Source organism: Megalops cyprinoides, chromosome 21 (assembly GCF_013368585.1).
Source record: "Megalops cyprinoides isolate fMegCyp1 chromosome 21, fMegCyp1.pri, whole genome shotgun sequence".
Classification (NCBI taxonomy): Eukaryota; Metazoa; Chordata; class Actinopteri; order Elopiformes; family Megalopidae; genus Megalops; species Megalops cyprinoides.
This window is the reverse complement of record NC_050603.1, coordinates 12,279,658-12,296,911: the sequence shown is the minus strand read 5'-3', so window position 1 is coordinate 12,296,911 and position 17,254 is coordinate 12,279,658. Positions and strand designations below refer to the sequence as shown.

At 42.9% G+C, this 17,254-nt stretch overlaps 2 protein-coding genes across 2 annotated transcripts; one reads left to right on the top strand and one right to left on the bottom strand.

Annotated features, from left to right (window-relative positions):
* On the bottom strand, positions 1-2,590 carry LOC118769161 (perforin-1-like). The gene is made up of 2 exons (XM_036516188.1): positions 2,049-2,590; positions 1-1,219 (listed from the first exon to the last, which is right to left on the bottom strand). Exons 1-2 carry the CDS (start codon positions 2,588-2,590, stop codon positions 1-3), a joined length of 1,761 nt encoding a protein of 586 aa, XP_036372081.1.
* Positions 2,591-8,451: 5,861 nt separating this feature from the next.
* thap7 (THAP domain containing 7) lies at positions 8,452-13,074 on the top strand. The gene is made up of 5 exons (XM_036555246.1): positions 8,452-8,498; positions 10,151-10,230; positions 10,371-10,526; positions 10,857-10,985; positions 11,083-13,074. The coding sequence occupies exons 2-5, from the start codon at positions 10,151-10,153 to the stop codon at positions 12,881-12,883; spliced, it is 2,166 nt and encodes a 721-aa protein (XP_036411139.1). The 5' UTR covers positions 8,452-8,498; the 3' UTR covers positions 12,884-13,074.
* The last annotated feature ends 4,180 nt before the right edge of the window (positions 13,075-17,254 follow it).

Sequence of the window (17,254 nt, the reverse complement as noted above, 5' to 3'; positions counted from 1 at the left end):
CTATTCACCACTGAGGTCATTATAGCCAAAGCTGTGGTCTACACCCCCAGTGTCATTCCTGCCCAGTGCCTCCAACCAGTGCTCCCCAGCGAGGACCCCATTCCTGGAGTGGAACTTCTTCGCCAGGGAGGCACTCATGGGAGAGGAGACATAGTCCCAGCACTTTGGGCCACCCAGGCTCGGGGCGCACGACACATGATAGGAGAAGAGGAAGGTGCCATATCGAAACATGCAGGAGTTGCTCTCAGTCCCACGGTTGAGTTCAATAGAGCAACCCCCGAGGAAATCACTGTTCCAGGAATTGTCTGCGTCATACACTTTAAAACTGAGTCGAGTCGCCATGTCAATCTTGATGGGGCCAAACTCAAATGACTCTGGCCAGTTTGGATTGTCATTGTCATCAATCACTTTAGTACGTTTAGACTGTTTTCCATAGGTAACTACAACTGAGCCATCAGTTTGGGTCCACCGGTCCCCATATAATTTTCTCCCTTTGAGGCCATAGACTCTCAGTGTAGCCAGTCCTTTTCCAACAGGGCAGCAGTTTGATCTGATATTTTTATTTCTGTTGCAGACACAGGCACAGCGCTCCCTGGCACTCATCCTTCTTCCAGTCTTGCAAGATTCAGAGCATTTCTTCACAAGGGCATTCTCCAGGATGTAGTCCTCTATTGCTTTCTTCAGTCCTGCCTTGGCCGGCTCTTTGGAGCTCATCAGCCTGTGAAGGGGCTTCAGAGAGTACAACACCACATCAGGGACGGTCTTCAAGGATTCCAGCCAATCCCGGTAGGCTGCAGGATCAGACCCGCCTGAGAAAAGCAGGTCGGCTGTGTCGCTCTTTCCTCCCACAATCTCAGAGTGACGTTCACTGAACATGCTGCTGAAGCTGTTACTGGTGCCTATCTTTTTTTTAAGTTTTTTGCAGGTGCTGAACTCTGTCTTAACTGTTGCAGTCTGCGCAAATGTTGCAGAGGCCTCAACACTCAGACAATCCATCACTGCTGTGTCCGACAGTCCTTTCATCGAAGCTTGGCAGATTTTGATGGCGGTGACACTCTTCATTTTCCCCCCCAGTCTGACTTTTGTGATGTAATGAGTGCCATATGTGTCAATCAGATCTCGATAGGCAGCTTTGGTAGAAGGACTGTACCCATGAGGGAGATTCTTCACAGATTGTTGAAACTCTTTGTGAAGAGGTACTGTAGTAGCTAATCTGTATCTGGAGTGAGAAAGTTGAACATAAAAGGAACCAGACAGAGCATGTTTAGGTTGTGTATATTTGTACTTCTAGACACTAACCAGATTTTTAGTTTACAAAATCAAATTTAGCCCAACTTTCATATATCTTCAGATATGTAGCTCCATATTACTGAAAATAACTTGGTGACCCCACATATAAGAAAATGCACAACTGAAATAAGTTATGGAGGGTAGCCAAGGCCCCTCCCTGACTGAAACTTTAGTGGACACCATTGGGGTTAGATCTGTGTAGATCCAGCATGGCATAAAGTTTTTTTTTGGTAATTTCATTGCACAAAGTCACATAGCAGTTTCCTCTGCTCTTTCAACCTGAGAGGGAACATGTCTGCCCAGTAGTAACTACAGTATGAACACGGGCACAGCTAATGTCAAACCATCGAAGATCAAGGTCTGACCACTTTAAAACCAACTCTCAGGATGAGTTTTTTGTGTATTATCACTTAGTTGTTTTGGTTAGCAGATATCTTTATCCGAGTCCAGCTCCTTAACCAGCTAGTTGCCACACTATTGCCCCATCTTTGTTTTAATTATTCATATGAATTAGGTTCTATATTGTGTTGTGGCGTAATCCTGATCTCCAATTTCTTACACAGTCCAAACCTCTAACAACATCATACATGTGTCTTTGTCACCCTGGACAACACTATGGTGTCTGCCTCCTAGAGTGCCAAAAGCCTCAGTGTGACACTGGACAGCAAAAAGACCTTTGCAGAACCCATAGGGTCAATCAGCAAAGCCTACAGATTCTTTGCTTTCATATTCTACTATGATCTCAAATGTTAACTCACCTGTAGAAGTTGCAGTAGACCTCATGGCTGGCGAAGCTGTACTTGTCCTCCTTTGACTTCTGCATGGCGTAGGAGGCCTCACGAGAATGGGTTCCTCCTAAGGATGCCCCGACGCTCACACTGGGGTTGATGTGGACATTCAGACCGACTTTCCAGTTGTTTGTGACACTAGAGGTGCTGTCATTGACAAGGGATTCACTGGATTCATATTTGGTACTGGAGACCCTCATCTTGCATTTGGAGAGGGCTCGCCAGTCCACCATAGCCACAGGAAGCTTCTGCTTGATCTGACCCAGATAGCGGTTTTCCACCAAAGTGCAGCTGCCGTTTGGTTTCCTCCACTCTTCCATGTTGATCACGTAGGCGCCTTTCCGCTCCATCTTCACAATGTCGAACCCTTCTCCTGCCAGGTTGTAGCCAGGGACAAACTCAGCTTTCTCACATTGTTGTGGAGTACCGATGATCGTGGCTACAATAAGACCAGGACAGGACAGGAAGTGACACGCCCAGGCCAGGAGCAGGAGTTGCCACAGCCCCTCCATCAATGAGTGATCCACCGGATCTATCGAACAGAAGACACAAATATAAACATACATTTTATCCTTGCTGGGAAAGTGTTGCTGATCTGACTGTACATAAACATTAACAATGAGAGCAAAACTAGATGTTATAATTTTGCAAGCTATCACAGCTTTCTGGTCAGTCTACAGAGAACCTTGAGGGAATTGAGCAGAAAGAATATTCTTTTTTGCATGAGATGCAACTGAAGCATTATCAGAACAGAGTGGACTGAAACCACTTAAGAGCTCACTCATATTTGGAAAGTAGCATTTTAAATGAAATAAATGCCTAGCCCTAGAAATAATATCACTTATTGCTGGAAATCCAGTGAATTTGACATTAAGTTATATGTTTCTATTCATCAGAGACCTAAGGGGTCTCTATATTTTTCCCTGGACCAAAGTGAAATAAAATAGAAGGAAAAATGGTTTGCTTTATGTATTGAGTATGAATAAATCTACTTGGTGTGCGCTTGCCATATCAATGTAAACGCAAGGTGTTATTTTCAAACACTTATTAATCTGTTTCAGAGAAATTCAAAGAAAATTTCAGCTGTTTCATCATGATAATGACAGTCATTATAATCCTTATGATAATGATGAGTATTATGAAGAATGAAGATGTATTCAATTGGATGATACTCTAAACTGCAGCAACTTTACAACTTTACAATTCTGTCTGTCCAAGACATATTAATAATGATAAAGTACAACATGACAAAGAGGAGCATACAGAAAAGCTAAATGAAGAGTAAATTCCATATACTGTACAGCAGACTGCAATGTAAGAATATTAAAGGGAGCAACTATTTTTCTGAAAAACATACCTGCATAATGTTTAACGTTTTTTAATCCAGGTGTTTAAGAGAAATGCACTACTTTTTGTAGGTATTTCCTTTTCATCACAGAGCAGAGAATCCCATTTCTCATCTAATGTCATAATAGCTCATTCTTTACAGTGACTTACCTTATGCTCTGTAGAGTTGGTGCAGACAGGTTGTTTGCATGGGACTAGGTTGTATCTGTGTATTGTGTGTTTTTAAATAGTCAGAGGGCATGATGGGTGAGATTTTGTGGGATTTGCTCAGTTTGCATTTCATGTCCATTTCAAGTTCTACCACTTTGTCACATACATCATTGACACATTCCTCCACAACCAAACGTGGATATCAACCTTACCATGACAATGTGTCACATTATATTTCCACCCCCCCTCCCTCCCCCAGTCAGATATGCATACTTGACACTACCCTTGATCAAAAAAAAAAAGAATTTCACCAGATGTACTAAAAACTTGTTTTTTTGTGAGGATTATTGCCACTTAAACTTAAGACAAGTTGGATGGCCCAGTAAAGGGCTGTTGGATGATTTCCAGGGCTCTTTTTATGCATTGCATACCACTGCTTGATAATGATATCACAATAAGTCTTCAGAGATAAGGGAGACTGCCAAAAGGACAGTAATAATTAGCAGAAAGAAGAATGATTAAGTTTGTAGGGTGCTCACATGCAGTGAGGTGACAGGGCCATCAGTGCAACAACAAGAACTGGGGAGAGCTGGGAAGTTCTTCCTTTTTATTCAAATAAATAAATAAATGAATTTTTAAGGTAACAGCCATCCAGTAACTAGCCTTAAAGTGCATTACCCCATATTGTTCAGAAGAAAAATTGTCATGTTCAAGCATTTGAAACCACACGTCAAAATAATTCTCCAAACACGCCTGCTCCTATGCGCTGCACCAATGAGAAAGCACATCTTACGATCCTGCCAAACATGGTCAACAAGTTCATCTTCAATTGACTTCTAGTGCCACAGTTGTGGTATGTTTTCTCAAAGTATGGAGTTTGGTGGGGTTGACAGATGGTCATATGATAGTAAAATGATACATTTCACAGTGCCACCACTGCATCATTTTTCTTTACTCTCACGCTTATTCTTTTGGCAGAGAGACCTTGGGTTGCAAGCTTGAAATACAAGCTTTTTCAGTACATCAGATCAATGTCTTCAGTAGGCATTGTACTTTTCTTGGTCATTAATGTTGTAAGGTTTCATTCTAACGCAATCTTGTTGCCTTAAGATAGAAAATGTGACACAGCATGTGCAGCTGATGATGTATTGTTTGTGAAAAGGTCAAAGGGGAAGCCATACAACAACAGCATCAATAAAAATAGTCATGACGATTATAATAACAGTTTATTTATTTCTTTAGCATACACATGTCGGTGCACTGGAAAGAACAAGTGAAGTACTGAGGAAAAACAGTACAATACATACAAGTGAACCTGAATCACAAACAGAGGCTGCTACCCAAACACCCTGTTGATAACAAGTCATTACATTTCACAAAGGAATTACAAGGTGTGAAGTATGGCAGCTCGACTTTGTACTGTGATCTGTGGCTGAAAGGAGCCAATGCTGATGGTGTTCTAGCATATCTGGCTGCAGAATGGAGCTTTTTGCTTTTTGTTTTTCCCCGGCCTAATTTCTAGAGAACATAATTGGGTGAGCTGCTTGTCTGGTGTCACATTTTATCGGAACTTTCTGGGGCACTTAGAGGCTTCCTTCTGAGTTTCCTACTTTTTTGACATTAATAGCCCTCAGTACCTCATTCAGCATGGGGCTCGTACAGCTTTAAGAACCAAGCAACCAACATGATACTTTTTCTGGATGCTTGCATTTCTGCAGCCATGGGTTTTTGTTTTTATGCATGCGTCTATGAATGATCTGCTTTACAATGGAGTGTTAAGGAGCACATAATGTCCAGCCTGTGTAGCTTTGCTATTATTTTATTGCATTATTATTTCTTGTAATCCCTATATATGTTGATTGTTTCATTTCTATATCATTTTATATGATTTTATATGATCTATAAAACACATTTAACAGGATAAAAATTATTATCATTAAGTTTTTTTCTTGTCACTTCTTACCTTTTAGTCAGGGGTGTTTTAAACCAACCTTTTATAATGGTGCCTTTTTTGGATCAGCATAATATGGAGGAGATACCAGTACACTTGGAGAGGAAAGGCCAGGTCAAAACAGTATTCTGGACCCTCTCATGTGAACATGTTATCAAAACCAGTATTCAGTGTATAAATAAGATATATACAAATCTGAACATATGGGAGCATTAAATGCACTTTAGTAAAAATAATAAGAATATTTATTAATGACTTAAAATTTTCAATCAATGCCATTTTTAATTAATAATAACAATCCCAAACATGTTAGTACAAGTGCAATAAACACAATACAGTAGGTACTGGTACCAGTAGGAAACTGGCTAACCTACAGAACTCAGTAAAAAGGAATCACAACAAATATGAAAAACAACAGTCTCGTGTCCCTAGGTGTACATGTCAGGGACCGGCAAGTTGTCCCATTCGAATTTATAGATTAAAAGAGAGATTAAAAGTTCACCGGAGAAGGACCAGTCCCTATCCCTATGATAGCTAGCTGTCATGATGACCATGTGAAATGGCGGCAGGGTAGCATAGTGGTTAAGGAGCAGGACTTGCAACCAAAGGCATTGATAAAAAAAAAAAAACCTGTAACTGATGTAAGTCGCTCTGGATAAGAGCGTCTGCTAAATGCCAATAATGCAAAATGAATGTGAGAAGAAATAGATCAAATCATTATGTAGATAACACTCTACACAGCATTGTCACATGGGGGCACCCTTTGGGTTGGCAAATTCAGAAACTGATGGCATGCAAGGGGATTATATACCATTGGCCAATCATACCAGATTCCTAGTGAGTTGCTTTAAGAAATATATAGTATGTACACATTCACTTAGAGCATGTATTTGCTCTGTGAATCACAAGTCCATATGCCATACTTTACAACTTACCTTTACTGTACTGTCTTTTGTGCACTTGCATGTTTGCCTGTTGAATTGAATTGAATTTGGCTTGATTACTACATTTCTGGCAGTGAGTGCAAGAGTGGTTGCCATCTTAAAGATATTAATAATCTTATGATTATTAATGGTCATGATCTGTCGAGTTCACACATCATCATGCACTTCACAAACTGGTCACACTATAGAATTCACAAGTGCTCATGTGAAGGGGGGAGGGGGAGTCGCCTATGAGCTATTTGGGTCAGACTAAACAGAAACTTCCTATGGCTATGGTGGACTGCCGAGCCCTCTCCAAATGCAAGATGAAAGTCTCCAGCAGAAAACATAAATCCAGTGAATCCCTCATCAAGAACAGCACCTGATCAACACTTATTGCACTCACCAAAATCCAACTGGCAGGAAAAATGAAGACCATCACCACCATCCAGCCCTGCAAAGGTTTAGCAACATGTTCTGAGACTGTGGGAGGGAAGACCAGCAACACAAACTGTGGTGTTCTACTCTCTGAAGCCCCATCACAGGCTGATGAGTTCCAAAGAGCCGGCCAAGGCAGGACTGAAGACAGCAATAGAGGACTACATCCTGGAGAATGCCCTTGTGAAGAAATGCTCAGAATCTTGCAAGACTGAAAGGGGGATGAGTGCCAGGGAGTGCTGTGCCTGTATCTGCAACAGAAATGAAATCAAATCAAACTGCTGCCCTGTTGAAAAAGGCTGGCTACACTGAGGGTCTATGGCCTCAAAGGGAAAAAATTACATGGAGACTGTATTATGGTTTCTTACATAACACAAATTAAATGTATTCAAGTGATTTGAAGATTTGAAGTTTCCTCTCCCATGAGCTCCTCCTGGGAAAAAGCATCCCCTCCGGAAATGAAGTCTTAGCTATAGAGCAGGGGCAGAAATCACTTTGGGGGTGTAGAATAAAGCTTTCACATTAAGGGCCACAATATTAAATAGAAAAAGTGTGGCATAAGATGCAGCCAAAAACAGCTTCCTGTAGACTAGGCCATCTCTGTGGTTCTCTTACCACAGTGAGCCAAAGTTGAGTGTAGCAAACTAGACATGCACAGATGCCTACATTCTGCTATGAATAAAATGAGTGAATGAAAGTTCAGCACTTTATTCCACAAAGATATTATAAATATCACTACACTGCAGTTACCTTTTACTTAGCATGGTCTTTTATCGAGACTAAAATGATTTTCAGTTTTGTATTTTTTGCAGTTTCATTCATGACAATAAAGCATTGACAAAGACAGAACATGCCTGAATTTCTTTTGAAGTGCTCCACTACTGTTACACACAATTAGGAAACAGCTGTTTAAATAAATTAGTTGTGAGAATGTAAAAATGTAAAAAGGTGTAAAATGCTATGGCCAAGAAACACATGGGATCCAGGCCTTTATCTTGGTGCTAAGATGCAGACATCCTCTAGTCTTAAATTTCCATAAATTTATTCACAGAAATTACTCCCTGAAAAAAAAAACACTCATAGATTACGATTAGTTACAATTTCCCAATGGTGTGCGTATGGGAAGCTGACAAAAAGGTAAGGGAATTTAAATATGCAGAGTGATATAAACAAGAACCATGACCAAATAATCATTTAATATATATTCCACCCTGAGACCGCTAAAGGATTACATGCTTGCTCAAAGCAATTTTAAAAATGTTTTATTTGTTTCTGCACAGTATAAATCAGTGACGTCAATTTTAAGTACAGCAAAGGATATTGCCTACTTTACTGTGAACTGGAACAATGAAGCGTGAAAACATGAAGGCACAAAACTGTTTGACTATGATCATGTAAATCCTACTATTGGTATGCGACCGTACAATGTGCCCTTGATTCGTTCCCAAAATTGCAATTTTATTGGTAGGGATCCCACGTCATTCACCGTGAAGATTTATGGCTATTGGTTCTTTCACACAACAAAGGACTTTAGGGAGGCGGGCCTAAAACAGAAGAACGGCAGTGAGGAAGAAGAAGGCGGCCATCTTCGTGAGGTCTAGACATTGCGTGGTAGGTCAAATTTATTTAACTAGCTTCAATATTTTAAGTCGGAAATTTCAATAAAATGGGTGTAGTTAATACAGTTAAATATGGTGTTTCATTTATATTTATATAATGCATTCATTGCATGATGTGTTGCACACGGGAAAGAGACTGTGAAGAATAACAAACACTGTCAAAGGGTTGGTAGCGAGGTAGCTGTGTGGCTAGTTGGCCACATAGCTGGCTAGCTAGCTGTTTATTTACAGTTCTGGGAGCTTGCAAAACTTGTAATAGCATCACACCGTCTTTAAAACGACGTAGAAAGCACAGTTGCTTCCGGTGAAATAATCAACTATATTACACACTATATAGGTACCGAATACCGACACTGCTTGCTCGTAAGCTAGCTATCTAGTTAGCTAAGTCCGAGGAAGGCGGAAGACGGGGGCTGATGAAGACTCAGCGGTATTTTGAAGGACATGCAATTTTAATAAATGCACGCTAGAGGGAGGTACAGCTCTAAGTGCATTTTTAATAGATGCGCGCACGGGCTCTTGAGCACGCTATAGTTGTAGGAAACGTGTTGGGGACAAAACGGTGAAGCGCACACACCAGGGTCGAATCACTTCACATATCACAAACACGATTAAAGCACCTTGTACTATTCAAGTGGGAACAGTATTACATACCCAAAGGAATTAATTCCGGGTCTTTTGTTTTGGAAGCATTTTCGTAGGCTTTGGTAAATTATTTCCAGGACTGTGTGTATGGTTGTCTTCGTTGTGTCAGATTAGATAAAGTGGAGGCTGTATTATTACACATTGCCCCCGTAACGGTCTTCCGTCCTTTTCAGTGCTTTTTAAATTATAAAATTTGTCCATCTTGTTATCCAGCAAGACATAGCAGAAGTAACGTGAGTGATTTGTATCATGTTCACCTCCTCTCTCTGCCGTTTTATTACTGAGGGACACATTCGTACTTACGAAGAGGTAATGCATATCTGAACTGAACGTATTTAGTGGTAGGAATTTGAAGTGGCTTGTGGCATTTTGGCAGGAGTAAGAATATGTCCTAAAATATTTCTTCAATGAAGATCAGTACACTAATCAAGCATTTCCTGTGGGTGCTTATCTGCATAAAGATTCAAAGTCACACTTGAATACATTGGCATGAAACTAGTGTTGTCTCGGCTGATGACACTAATGCTTCTCACCCAGACTTTCTTAAATTGTGTCTCAATTTCATTTCTGTTTTTGAAATGTATCTCTCTTGAGTGAAGTTTCCATGCAGAATTGTGTGAAATTGTAATCATCCAATTCAAATCAAATTAAACACAATAACACACCTCTGTTCGAGGCAGGGAACAACATAGTGTAGAAATCGATTTTTACATAGCAACAGTTCATGTTGAAAATCCTAAATGCATCTGGCATCTATGTATCTATTTATGATACTGTTTTCCATTAGGATACCTCTGTGGGTAACTTTGCACCATGTGAACATATCTCATTTCTCCTATTACTATCACTCTTTGTGATTTCTTTTGCCAAGGTATTATTGCACATCCTTTCAAGATATATCTGCTGTAGTTTATATTGTTTCTATATACTGTTGTAGCAGATGGAATCTGAAAGACACATAGAGAGTCCACTGTTGTCTTGCTGTCCATCTCTCTCAAGATGCCCAGACACTGCTCAGCAGCTGGTTGCAAATCCCGCGACACAAGAGAAACTCGCAAAGCTGGGATCACCTTTCACAGGTGAGCTGAACTGACCCTGAACTGACCATGAACATCCCCCACTGTGTTCTGCTCGCATGCATGGCCACGCTGTCATGCTGCCATGTTCAGATACGGTTTTGGGTTGGTGTTTCCCATTTCTGATTGGCTGTGTTTGCCAGGTTGCCAAAACGTGGGAGCCCCCGTCGCACTCTCTGGATCATTAATTCTCAGCGTACAGGCCCCCAGGGGAAGGGCCAGTGGGACCCTCAGAGCCATTTCATCTATTTCTGCTCCAAACACTTCACCCCAGAGAGCTTTGAGCTTTCTGGTGTCAGGTCAGTATGCACAGCTGTTTCTGCAAGTCATAGTTTTAGGTCTCATGTAAACAGGCTGCACTTGCTGTTCCTGTGTCATGAGTTTAAGCCACAGTTTTCATCATGTCTGCCATTTATGACATTGTTTGTATGAATGATATGAGATATCTAAATTGAGAAATGAAGTGTTATTGGGCTCAAATGTAACCTGCACTCTGATTGTAATGACATTATTTTTTTATCTGGCACATGCTCCTGTCTGTTCTGTACCGCAGTATTATATCTATTTTGAATTATATTCTACATTCTATGTGTATTGTAAAAGCTCCTTCCCTCTCTTCACCCTGTCAGTGGATATCGAAGGCTTAAGGAGGATGCAGTGCCGACAGTTTTTGAAACATTCTCACGACAGAGACGCGGCACCAGTGCAAAAGCACAGAGAGGGAGGGACAGGCCAGGTCCCACCACCAGACAGACACGGTAACAAACCCCTAAGAGGTTTGCAGACATGCAGTTATACGGCCAGACAGAAAAAGGGTACAACGTTGCCAACCCATGTTTGTATCTCTTTACCTAGGAGGAGGGCTTGTTCCCTGAAGAAAGAACAGGATGGGTCAGATACATGCCAGGACAGCCAGCAGGGGGCAGAGGGCTGTCACAATGCTGGAAACACAGTCAGTGGAAAGGAAGATGGCAAGGAAGAGGGCTTGAGGTTAGCAGGAGGAGCCAAAAGAGGAGCACAGACCACCCCTCCCACTCAGTCCCCAGTCTCTTCCTCTCCTTCCCACCCCTCATGTGAAACATCGCAATTTCCACCACCATCTCCATCTGCCTCAGCTGTTGTTCCCTCATCCTCACAAACACCCCAACCCCTGGGCCCTCAGCTGTCCGAAATGCCACCCTCGCCCTCCTCATGTTCCCCACCCCGTCCTCCCTCCCCATCCCGCTACATGAGACGCCTCCCCCCTCCCCCGGGGTTTTACCTCCCCAAGGAGCACAACTATGCGCAGCTCTGCCCCCTGGTGTGGAGAAAGCGCTACGACAGGGCCATTGACAGTTTGGAGAAGTCCCTGCGGCTCCTTAACGCCGCCCGGCGCAGGGAGAACCGGCTCAGGCAGACGCTCCTGCGACTCCGGGAGAGCCGTCTCAAGCACACCCTCGGGCGATTCCGGGAGGGGACGAAAGGGAGGGAAGGTCGATGGGGCAGGGGGAGGATGGGACAGGGCTCAAGGGCCACGGAGGGGGAACTAGCAGAGAGAGGGACCCAGCATGGGTTAGAGGAGAGTGAGGCGGAGCGTATGGCAGAAGACTTGAGCATGATTGAGGATGGATTAGGAGGGGCTGGAGAGTGGAGTGGACCGACCCAGTCAGCACGGACAAGCTTTGAAGACGAAATGGGGTACTGTTTCTACTGTGGACGGGGGCGGGAGGACGAAGGCACAGAGGAACAGTCTGGAGGAAGCCATCAGAGAGGTAAGGAAGGAGAGGAACAGAGGGAGGATGCCTCCTTGTGCTATTATGGAGCAAAGAGGGAAGAGAGGGAGAGAGGAAGAAGCTCCCAGACGATTCAAAGGGCAGAGGAAGTGGGGGTGGAAGCAGGAACAGAGGAGTGTTGCTACTACTACTACTGTGACAATGGGGAGGGTGAAACAAGGGAGGGAGAGGACGGTGTGCAGATAGTGACTGTGGAGCTGGCGGCCCCCGGACAAACAGCTGCACAGCCTCAGAAACTGATCCAGCCCTTGGCGGCCATGCAGACATTGCCGTTCAAGGCCTCTGCATCCCCGGTGCTTCACAGTGCTCAGCTGCAGCCGATACCTCTGCAGCAGCAGCTGGAGCAGCAAGCTGAGGTGCACCTCCCCACGCACACAGCCACGGGTGCACTGCATACCACCCTGCAGACACTGCAGCCAGCACAGCTACAGCCAGTACAGCTGCTCCAGCAGGGGCCGGGCCCACAGCACGGGCCTCTCATTGTGGACTCAGGCGGAGAGGCAGAGTCAGTGATCAGGGAGGGAGAGGAGGAGCAGCAGGTGTTCTGGTTGCAAGAAGGTATGGAGGGGCGTCTGCTTCTCATACCGGTTCCCATCGACGACAGGGTGAGGAACATAACCAGGAAGGACGGAGGAGCGAGCGATCCAGGATTTCAGCCCATAGTGGTGTCAGCAGTGGGATTTCAGACGTCTCCCACTAAGGAGCCAGAGCAGCAATGTCTAGAAACAGGAGGAACTGAGCTGAGGACTGCAGGGCAGACTGAAAAAGAATGTAGCCTTCAGTCAGAGACCAGGATTGGGGTGGGAGGTGGAGATGTGAGGGAAAGACTGAAGGAGCACTTGGAAGGTTTCCAACTACAACTGAGCAGTGAGTTTATTAATTGATGGGTGGATCCAGAAGTCTGTGCAGCGAAGTCCATGACATAAGCTGCTGTATTCAGGCATATTGGGGAGGAGAGGTGCAAGGAGTGGACGCAATGTTTCGGGAACACAGAAACCAACGTGATTGTGGATTCATTTAAACATTTGCAGCTTCAACAGAGTCCAACGAAACACCTTGTTCATGTATTCTCATATGCAACACACCTCTGACCACCAGTTGTGACATTCAGCTGTTTTATTATGCCTGTTAAAATAAAGGGTTCTGTAAAATGAATTCTTTGTCAGATTCCTTTGTTGTGGGTCACAGGTATATGATAACTACTTATTCACTGTACTTCAGCATCAGTGCTTAACTTTTGGTAGGCAAAACTCAGTCACCCTTTTGTTGATATATTGAAATGTGGATCACACTAAGTAGTGTTTGTAATTCTGTTTTGTTTGTCTTTTTACTTTTTACCATATTCAAGAAATCCCCACACATTGGGTGCAGGGGATTAAAGAAGGTGCAAAACCACTACATGACATGACACATTTTAACATATTTTGAAAGCATATTTGAAAACAGAAACATTTTTAAATGTTGAGGAAATTGTTAGATGGCTGGTGCTTTTAAGCCTGTTGACCTATTCGGTGCGATGGAAAACGGGGGGAATTTGATGACATTGCCACTACTGTAACTTTGTTACCGTTTAATCTGTCATGAAATAAGTACTTTTAGCTATATATATTCACTGATGACTGGGCACCAGGATTCTGTTTTCTTCAAAATTAAGTGCAAACAAGAGCTTTTTCAAATGGCTGTGATGTTTTATGGCCTTTTGCCCCTTGTCAGATGGCCTGGGTCCATAAATATACTCTACAGCATCTAGCATGAGCATATGATTGCTGTTTTAAGGTATTTCTTTGCAGAAATAGGGGGCATTGCATTGCAGGCAGATGAGGAGTGGAATACCTCATCATGACAAGTAAAAGGGGCTGGTGTTCCTGAGCCAAATGTTGTTCAAACTACCTTGAAGCAAGACCACGTTCCATTGAGTCTCTTGTACTTCACAACAAGACCACTTGCAGAGAAAGAAAACAAGTGTGGGAGTAAAAATGTTGCATGATGCATGCCCACTTAAGCTATCCTGATATTACAATTTACAATTTACAATTTGCTATTTCGCAGACACTTTTAAACCAAAGCGACTTACCGTTATTACAGATTACATAGCAGCTAACTAAAGTTAACCAATGTCCTAGAGTAGGAGGGGAGTAACTCCACCCACCCCAATAATGTTTGTGTAAAGTTTGTGTAATCGTTTGTTTTACTAATATGGTCAAAGAAGTCTCCCGGCTGGTTGTTAGGAGAAAAAAAGCAAGCTGCTGCTTGTAGTGTTTGAGTCTATCATCCCTGAGTATGTGTGAAGTGCCCGGGTCCCTGAGTTTACAGTTTTCTCAAAGCCTTCAATGTCTGTTTGCGTGAATACTGCCATGAGGAAATTTTTTTCTGGCAAGCAAGCAATTGCTGCTGAAGTAATTGAAACCTGCTAAAATAACAAGACCAAAACACAGATGCATACAGATGGATCCTCAACAGCAGAGTGTCAATAGAAATGCATACTTGCAGGCTGCTGTTACCCACCTCCGCCCATGCAGCACTACAGTTAAACACCCAACGACCAATGGGCTCTCCAGACTTGGCTGGGTTACTCCCCCAAAGACCTGCCCATGCTGCACTGAAGGACCACTGTGGTCTTTTCAGTTCTCCTGTAAAGATAAGTGATTCAGGGCAGGAAATGACTGCAGCAGGTCTTTTGCGGCCCCCATTATAACCCTTTTCTATCAGCAACACCATCACTTGTTATTTGCGTTTCACAGGAAGATGACAGTGACAAGACGGACTACTCTGATGCTGAGAGTAAGTATACAACTGGCACATTCACTCACCGTTCTGACTGGAAACGTCAATCCTATAATATCCGAAACAGATGCTTTTTAGTTGTTGTTTAATTTTTAACTCAGAAGTAGAAGTAGAACTAGAAGTAAATGTCATGGCTGCTAACCCTGGTCTGCTGCGGCAAATCAGACTTGATGTGTGATATTGGGTGATTTTCAAGAAATGAAAGGCCTTCAGCCATAGCTGAGTATAACAGCTTTGCTGACCTTTATGCCCTCTAGTGGTAAAGTGTCACTACTGCTGTAGCTGCTTAGGCAGTCAGGCAGAGTGAGCCTTATAAAGGCCATCTACTTGCTGCATGCTTGGCACATCCAAGCAGAATATCTGTAGACGAACGGTGTCCTGAAATTCTCTGTACAAAAGCCCCATTCAGCTGCCCCCTGTGTGGGAAAACGAGCTGCCTTGGCCCAGATACAGTGGTGACGGGAGGGAGATGGTGCACCTTTGTGTTATATGACAGGAGGGTCAGCAGTCCTCGAGGTCGTGAACTTCAGCAAAGAGCTCTCAAGGGCAGAAAGAAATAAAAGCCACACTGTATTCATTTTTCTTGGACATGATTCTCTTTAGCTGACTCAGTTTTTTTCTCCTGATATCCCCTTTTCTCTCTATCACATTGCACAGGTGTTCATGAACCCAGAGAACCAGTTACAGGCAACTCAGTTAAGTGGCATTACTGATTCTCAAGGGATTGTATTAACTGAGTTGTGCAGACATTCTGTTGCGAGAGTGCAGATTTGTACTTGTGTACACACTTGTTCTGGTTGATGGCATTTGTAATTGCATAATGTATGTTGTGGTGGTGTATGTTAAGAGTTGGTTCTTGTGTGTAGGCCTAACTGTGTGTACACGTGTGTGAGTGAGTGACAGCTAGCTCTCTGTGATGTTGTTTTTTCCTAGGCATATCAATCCCAAAGTCTCAGTGTTCCGGCTTCCCATCGCCACGTCCCCCCCCCCGGGTCAGCCCTTGCCTCGGGTCCATGTCTTCCCCAGTGCTGATACACAGGACATCTTCCTGGAGCTCAGGAGGACAGCCAGGTAAATGCAGCCATCACCTGTGCTGAATACCAGACAGACTTTGTTCTGTACCATTCCTGCATTGTGTCTGTGGGGTGGACAATTTCTGCAGGCCCAAGCATCCCGCTCCCATCTTATTTTCAGGTCTTTATTATTATTCAGGTGACTCCTGTAAATCATTTGGATCCTAATCCTTTATTTATCATCCTCTTTGTGCTAATTTCAGTTGCCCGCTGCTTCTTACATTCTCTCATTGTGATGTTGAGTTCTCTTCAGTGCCAGCTGTGTTGCTCTGATTCTCCCTAACAATACCAGCCAACAATACCAGTAGTTAGAATGCTTATTAAGTCCTGCAAATGCTTACAATAGAAGCAGCAAGCCTTACTCATTAAGCCAAGTAAAGACACTACCTTTGTTTTACCACCAGATGGCAGAAAGACATTATGTAGGAAATCTGTCAAAGGAAGCACAAATAAAATGGCTGTTTTGTTTTTGTTTAGTTAAGAATAAGGGAGGTTTATTGGGCTGTCATCACCTTGTGTATTTGGATGATAGTACTGTCTGTTGACACAGTTTACAATAAACATTTTAAAATGCCATAATTTTTGGTAACTGCAATTGTTCATGCCAACGTAGGGTGCCATACAGAACATTGCTAATAACTGTATTAAGTGGTAAGTAAGTTCAAAGTGATTGTAAATATGATGATGTGGATAAACAACACATTATAATATAGTCTGATAGAAGTGACTAGGTAAGTAGTCTACCAGTGGGCTGTGACACATGGTAACAGTACTTTCCTGGAGCAGGAACCATCTACTACATATTACTGTAGCAGTGTACTGTACAATAACAACTTACAAAACGTATTACAGTAGTACATATTGAAATAAGGAGTGTGACATCCTGGCCCATACAGGTGATTTCTTCTGAAATCTTATTTCCCAGGAGGAAGATACCTCAACACAAGAAAGCCAGTGTCGATGAACATGAAAATACTCAAAAACAGTTCATCCTAATGTCAGTTCTGTCTTTTACAGAACAGAAAGGTGAATAAAATTGTATAGTCTATCCCACAACCCCCCCCCCCCCCCCCCCCTCCCCCTTTTTTTTAACCTTTCAAACATATTTATATAAAGACAACAACACAGGGATGCTTAACCGGTTGTAAAGGGAGTATTTCAAAATAACTTCATTCAAACGCGTCATTTAGTTTGAGGTCAGACATTCCATCGCCTTTATTTCTCAAAATATGAATTCCTAACTGCGTTAAAAGAAAGTGATTATAAAACCTACGGCTTTTCGGTAAATGTGTCACCTGAATACCGCGTTAGGCAATTAAACAGAAAACAGAATGTCAGTCGATCTTCCGCTTGCCCCCTCCCTCCGCTTTTACGCATTCCGTGAGCAGTTTCATATCA

Bases quoted from the DNA above. Each gene is read 5' to 3' on its own strand.
- LOC118769161 (XM_036516188.1), bottom strand. From the start codon at position 2,590: ATGGAGGGGCTGTGGCAACTCCTGCTCCTGGCCTGGGCGTGTCACTTC. The intron at 1,220-2,048 runs GTGAGTTAACAT...TTCTCACTCCAG, and splicing joins GTCTACTGCAACTTCTACAG to ATACAGATTAGCTACTACAG.
- thap7 (XM_036555246.1), top strand. From the start codon at position 10,151: ATGCCCAGACACTGCTCAGCAGCTGGTTGCAAATCCCGCGACACAAGA. The intron at 10,231-10,370 runs GTGAGCTGAACT...TGTGTTTGCCAG, and splicing joins GCTGGGATCACCTTTCACAG to GTTGCCAAAACGTGGGAGCC. The intron at 10,986-11,082 runs GTAACAAACCCC...CTCTTTACCTAG, and splicing joins CCCACCACCAGACAGACACG to GAGGAGGGCTTGTTCCCTGA.